The sequence below is a fragment of the Paramisgurnus dabryanus genome, chromosome 2, assembly GCF_030506205.2.
Source record: "Paramisgurnus dabryanus chromosome 2, PD_genome_1.1, whole genome shotgun sequence".
Classification (NCBI taxonomy): Eukaryota; Metazoa; Chordata; class Actinopteri; order Cypriniformes; family Cobitidae; genus Paramisgurnus; species Paramisgurnus dabryanus.
This window is the reverse complement of record NC_133338.1, coordinates 3,313,203-3,320,025: the sequence shown is the minus strand read 5'-3', so window position 1 is coordinate 3,320,025 and position 6,823 is coordinate 3,313,203. Positions and strand designations below refer to the sequence as shown.

Below are 6,823 nucleotides of genomic sequence, written 5' to 3'. Positions count from 1 at the left end.
AAAGTTATTTATTACAGCAGCATTTGCAACCTATTAATACAACACATTGTTTTTAAATAATATACATTTCTACACTGTAAAAAAATCCTTGCTGACTTCAATTTTTTGTTGAATCAACTCAGATTTACAAGTCATGTCAACTTAGTACTATTTATCTTGACAAGAGATGAGTTGCTACAACTTAAAAAATTAAGTTCACTGTAAAAAATAAAGGCTAAATTTACTTTAAAATATAGTGCATCATTTTTGCATAACATTTTATAGGTTATAACAACTCATCTGTAGTTATAACAACTAATCTCTAGTCAAGATAAATAATATTAAGTTGAAATGACTTGTAAACCTGAGTTGATTCAACAAAAAATTTAAGGCAGCAGATCATTTTTTACAGTGTACAAACTACCTGTTAGTGGATTTAAAGACACAGTAGCCCGCAAAAAAAAACCTCTTTTCTACCCCACATACCTCATAATCACTAAAGAGCTTGTGAACAAAGACACCAGCCGACTCCACACAACTCAGACATCACAAAAACACAGCACAATAGAAATGGCCTACACCATTCACAACTGCCAGCTCTTGTTTTGGTAGAGTTACGATGGTCTAAAAGGAAGAAAAAAGCATGGGGGGAGGAAAGAGAGAAAGAAGAAGCGAGGGGAATAAAGCAGCCTGAGCGAGTCCAGGGTGAGCCGATAGTGAGATGAAGCGATTGTATGGCAGAACGAGTTATTTTGCATCACTTGCTGTCTCAGCGGGGAGGTGGATGAGTGAAATGGGGAGAAACGTTTCAGGGGCCGTCGCCTGATCCTGCTTATACCCAGGTCAGGTTATGGTCTGTGGAAGTTAAAGACAAACCAAATCTCTCTCAAACACTAACCGGCAGACAAACTAAAGTGACATGTTGAAGAAGTTTCCAAAGTAAAGATGTGCAAGAAAAGATTGAAATAATGTGACAGAACGCACCATTTGTAGCAGAAGTTGTATTGTATACTGCATAGATATGCATTTCTTAATTAATTTTTTTATTCATAGTTTATATTAATTGAAGGAGTACATGACATTGAAAGATGTGCTATCATGCTTTAAAAAATATCTTAGGACCATTAAAATAAACTACAATAAGTTGAAAGTTTATTTATTAAATCAGTTTAGAGTTACAGGGACAGTGCACATTAATAAACATTTATGTAAATGCGCCAGTTTAGCCAGCTTGGCTAATTTTCAACTGTAGTCCCTAGTTGAACAATTTAATAATTTAAAAATAATAATTTATTAGTTTATCTCATTGACTATCATTAAGGTCTTGAGGTTGTAAAAAAAATGCTATAAGTAAAACTAGACTCTTTATCATTGTTTGGTTATCTAATAGACAAGGCTATGTAAAGTTAATGTGTGCGTATAAAACACATACCTGCCATATAAATACAATTAAATTCAACAAAATTCAAAATTGTTTAATTGTTTCAAAGCAGCTTTACATTAATAAAAGTAGGAGAAAACAAAAAAAAAAATCGGTGGAAGAAGCAGAGTACAAATTAAACCGTACTAGCGAGCGTAGTAAAAATGTAACGTATAGAGGAGAGTGCCAAGTTAAGCCAATGTCAATACTGCAAAGATACATTTTGTGTATGACTTGATTTTTACATTACAGACATATTTCTATATACATACACATATATATATATATATATACATATATACAGTATAAGAAGTTAAGCTGGAAAAACGCGAAAAGCTTTTTAAAAGATTTCAATAATAATACATTTTATATCTAATATTATTTTTAATAATACAGCTACCTTAGTAACTTTCAATATCAGGGGACTGTTTTCGGCTGCTGTGTAATATCATTGCACCTCCTGCTGCCATGTTACAGCAGCAAAGTCCTTGATTATTACGCCAGAATGAAAGTATAGTTCCTAGACATATCTGCCTAGAAAATCACAACTTTTAATTTTCTGTCTGTCTTAGTACACGATGTAACTACAGAAAAGTCAAGTTTTAAATAGGAAGAATATCGAAAACTGGTTATTTTTTGCGCAATGCTAATGGTCTAATCAGATTCAATGGATTATGCTAAGCTATGCTAAAAGTGTTAGCTCCAGACCCGGAGATCAGCTGAATGGATTCCAAAACGATAAAAATCTAATATTTAACTCTAGGGGAGCTGGAAAATTAGCATATTTTTTTTTTTAAGTGGAGTGTCCCTTACTATTTTACAAGGAAAACTTTTAAATCATTTTACGCTTAAAATATAATTACACAGACTGAAATATGGTCCCACAGCTTAATAAAAGAAGAAACGATGACGCTTTTGGCATTTTTCACAGAACATTTATTGTGAGCAAATATTTATGAGCCAGCTAAGCTTATTAACATCACAAAGCCAAATGTGGCTCTTTCAAAAATTTGTAAAAGATTGTAAAGACGCATTTGCATCACATCCTTGCATGATCTAGAGCGATCTAAAGATAGCAACAGTCCGGTATGTAATATCTGACTCATCTGAATAATTGTGACTTGTCTCCTTGTTGTGCCATCACTAAATGCAGCACAATGCTCATTTATAATGAGTGTAACTGTGTCAGTGCAGGTGTAACCATGACCCAGCGCTGGTGGATTGAAGCTTCAACCCTCTCCTGTCCTTCAACATCACACTGGATGGCGTGGATGAGTACAGGAGCTCTGGGAATACGCTAGAAATCTAGGTGCTTGTTGCCTGTGGCTGCGCTACCACATCCTCCTGCCAGTTCAGTTTTACTCACCCGACTCACCGTCTCTGACAGATCTGGAGGCAAATGCAGTCTCTGTAAGAGAAACAGAGAGAGAGAGAGAGGGCATGTCATGTTTAAAGTCCATTTTAAAATTTTAAAGGTGCCATAGAATGCATCGAAAAAATATAAAAGGTTTGTGGCTTTATTAAGTGCAAAAATGATCAGTTTTATATGTCCATTTACAACCCTAGGATTTGCCTTCAGAATGAAATGGTCTATTATTACCTTATTTTAAAGGGTCATGAACAATAATGTTGAGCTCTGCTCTGATTGGCTGTTTCTCAAAGCAGCTCCTTCAGTAGCTCTGTGTGTGTGTTAACATATCTTATGTTTTAGTCTCTATCAGATGAAGAAACAGATTTTAAGGAATAATTAATTGTTTGGAGATTGTTAATGGACGTTTCTGAGTGGTAAGTTTTTTTTTTCAGTTTGGACCTGCAAAACGTAACTGTAACGTCAGTAGTAGAACTTCATATAGCATATAGCATTAACTAGCATATAGCATTAAATAGTATATAGCACTAACTCAGCAGTCACAACTTTTGTTTTTAGCATTGTAACAACATTGCACTTAAGTACAATACATTATAATACGTATGACAGTGACGTTGGCGAATGGATGGTACGCGTTTAAAAAAAACTTCAACTTTATGCAAATAATGAGCGACTTTCGGGAGCGACTACGGACGGGAGTGAAGTGTGCAGGTCACATCATCCATCTTTAGACAGTTACTGCAAAGGACGTATACTCATTGTGTATTATATATTGTTACTGGGACATCAAGAATTAGGAATGCCCTTATTAAAAGAGAGAGGGGGGCCAAAAAGCGACCAAGTCGCTGGGAGTGTGCACGCAGCATTATAGACTTTAGTTGATGATCTCAGATAAAGGGGATCATGTCTATAATGACTTGTTACCAAATGTTGGTAGGTACTACACTAGATTTTGAAACGGAGCCACAGGTTGCATTGTATGTATGGTATAGTTCGAATATATAACACCAGGGTTTCCCACAGAAAATTTGTTAGTTAAGTTGGTAGGGTTGGGAGGATGGATGGGGCCCGGGGGTTGGCAATCAAAGGGGGGGGGGGGTACGCGTCATGATGAAAATGAAAATATTTTTATTAAAAACACTCAAATGAAACTTAATTTTGAAGAAACTCTGACAGAAAATGAACACATACTAGATTATTAATGTATTCAATGTTTTTAACAGATACCTCTAACAGGAATAGCTGTGTGATGAAGTGAAACTAAAGGGTTAATAAACACAAACTGAAGCAGATGTTGTAGAACGTATGGCGAACGATGATTGTAAATACTAATTATTTCCAACTATTAATTACATTATATTAAAGGAGTGTAGCATGTAAATAATGCACATTAATAACGTGAGCAGAGCGCTCAACAATTATATCGAATCAACAGGCACGTAAAACCTAGCTAGCAGGTTGCTCAAACAACAAAATCACCAGCTAACTTACTTTAAACTTGCAAAAACTATAGACTAATACTATAACAGGCTTAAATAAACCCAAAACATAAGTCCACCTACAGTTCTCACGGACATGTGTTTTATCAACTGGCTATCCTCCAGACAGTGATGGACCATTTTGTCCGTGTGGCGCGCGTGCACGCTTGCGGTGTGAAGCGCGTCTGTGCTATTCTTTGAGATGTTTTATTAACCAGTTATCCTCCAGACGGACCATGTCTTTCTCTCATTTCGGCCGTGTGGCACATGCTTGCTCGCGATGTGAAGCTCGTCCGCGCTATTCTCCGAGATGCACTTGACGGCCTTTTGTGCATCGAATTTGCATCGACCTAGTTAAGGTGGTAGGGTTTGCCAGCTAAGGCGGGCCACCCGAACTGCAAAGAACACCCTGAACACGTATGGATCAATCTAAATGTGGGCAATCTAAGATGTCTTAATAAATCAGCTGAAGACGCCTGATTCATCTTTCAGTCTCTTCAGTAAATACCTGCAGACTCAAGACAGTAAAGAAGGCATCACAGGCCGTGTTTACAGACAGACGAAACCAAGTGTGTGAACACAAATCGTGTTAGACGCTCGGTCACGCACCTTAAATGGTCCGAGAGAAGTGTAACTGTTAGCTTGCATCTAAACCCCTTCAGGGAGGCTTGAGCTTTTTGACTGCTCAGGTGAAAGATTTGTGGCTTACGGCTTATAATCGAGTGATTTATTAAAGCACCACACGAGTGCAAATCTCTAACAATCCGAAAGCTTGAGCTACAGAGGGTCTGATGAAAGTACACACATTATTACTGCAGTATAGATATCATATTAATTCTATTTCCACTGATTCTCTCTCCCTTCAACTGCTTTGACTATAAGGTGATCTTTATCTCCCGGTTGATGTTTATCTCCAAACAAACAAAGCTCTTCCAAAGCTCCTATTGTGTGTTGGACAGCAGGTAAGCTGTGTTCCTAAAAGCTCAGGAGAATCCATAATTTCCCCGAGCCTTTTCCGCACACCATCAGAAGATTCACATCCTGAAGCCCTCAGGACAAGAGACACCCAGGAACAAAATGTCTAAGCTTATCAGGTGGTATTCTGAAGAACATGAGAAGTGAAGTACAGATTACAAAAGGTTGGGGTTTATAAGTCAAAGCAGGTGGGTCAACGAAGGATGAGTATGACCATAGAAGCTTAAATCAATTAATTTGTGCATTTCACTAATATAAAATGTGACCCTGGTCAATTTTTTTATTTTATTTTAATATAATCTGAAACCGAATTAGCTTACCACTAATGTTTGGTTTGTTAGGATATGGCAATATTTGGCAGAGATACAACTATTTGAAAATCTGGAATCTGAGGGTGCAAAAAAAATCTAAATATTAAGAAAATTGCCTATAAGGTTGTCCAAATGAAGTCCTTAGCAACACATATTACTGATGATTTTATATATATATATATATATATATATATATATATATATATATATATATATATATATATATATCCATCTGAAAGCAGGTGATGGTGATTTACTACTAATCACAGAACCAGCTTTATGAGACAATCATGAGAATCACAGGCGATTTTTGCCCAGCTCTAATATATATTTATGGTAGGAAATGTACAAAATATCTTTATGGAACATGAGCTTTACTTAATATCCTAATGATTATGGTAATCATTTTGAATTGACTTAAAAAAAATTGGAAGAAAATTGTTGACATAATAAAAATTAAGTAATGTTAACTAAAACTAAAGTAAATTTACATTGATTTTAACTTAAAAAAACCCGCCTCCACTTAGTTAACAGAGTTCTTTTTATCGTTTATATTACTTTTAGTGTTATAAATAACTGACTATAAGTCAGAGCTTTAACCTCTATGTCGTTAAAGTGATTATCAGTTTTTATTCTGTGAAAAAGCATAAATAATCAAAATATTCAGACACAAAGGATTATGGGTATTCCTTACATCATGTACTGATCATTTCAAGTTCATTTCACTTGAATGTTTTATTTTAATGAATTTTATAAGCTTAAAAGTTAAATAAACTAAGATTTTTTTAAGTATATGTAAAAAATTTAAATATTAAGTGATTTCATTGTTTAAATAAAGAAAATTTCTGGGTGTATTGTTGGCTATTGCTATAAATATACCTGTGCGACTTATGGGGTCCAGGGTCACAAATATTTAATACTTCATTTCTTCAGAGCAAACTAAATGGTCTAAAGTATCTCCAACAGGAACCATTGCAATATTAAAATGTTATGAAGACAGAAAACACAGCACAGTGATTGAGATATTTCTTGTCTGCTATGTTAAAAGTTCACTCTGAGTAAGTGAGGAAATGAAATCACATTGTTATTTATGAGTCACCTCTAGCACAAAGTTTTCAGGACAAATCATGTCCTCATTACCCCTGAACAAACAATCCTGAACCCCAGGACAAGCTGAAACAACTGATATTAGACACTTCAGACTGCGTGACTAAGCATGACACAAACTCTGTAAAGTAAATCAACACAAATTTGTATGTCTGAAATCAAACTGTGAGTGAATTATTGAAAC

The 6,823-nt window shown here is 35.4% G+C and overlaps 1 protein-coding gene across 1 annotated transcript in view; it reads right to left on the bottom strand.

Moving 5' to 3' along the window:
* Positions 1-2,312: 2,312 nt before the first annotated feature.
* elp4 (elongator acetyltransferase complex subunit 4) overlaps positions 2,313-6,823 on the bottom strand; it is a 75,212-nt gene continuing 70,701 nt past the window's right edge. The window contains exon 10 of the mRNA XM_065294445.2: positions 2,313-2,807. Within this exon, the coding sequence (XP_065150517.1) occupies positions 2,697-2,807 (111 nt within the window). The 3' untranslated portion in view covers positions 2,313-2,696. The remainder of the gene's footprint in view (positions 2,808-6,823) is intronic.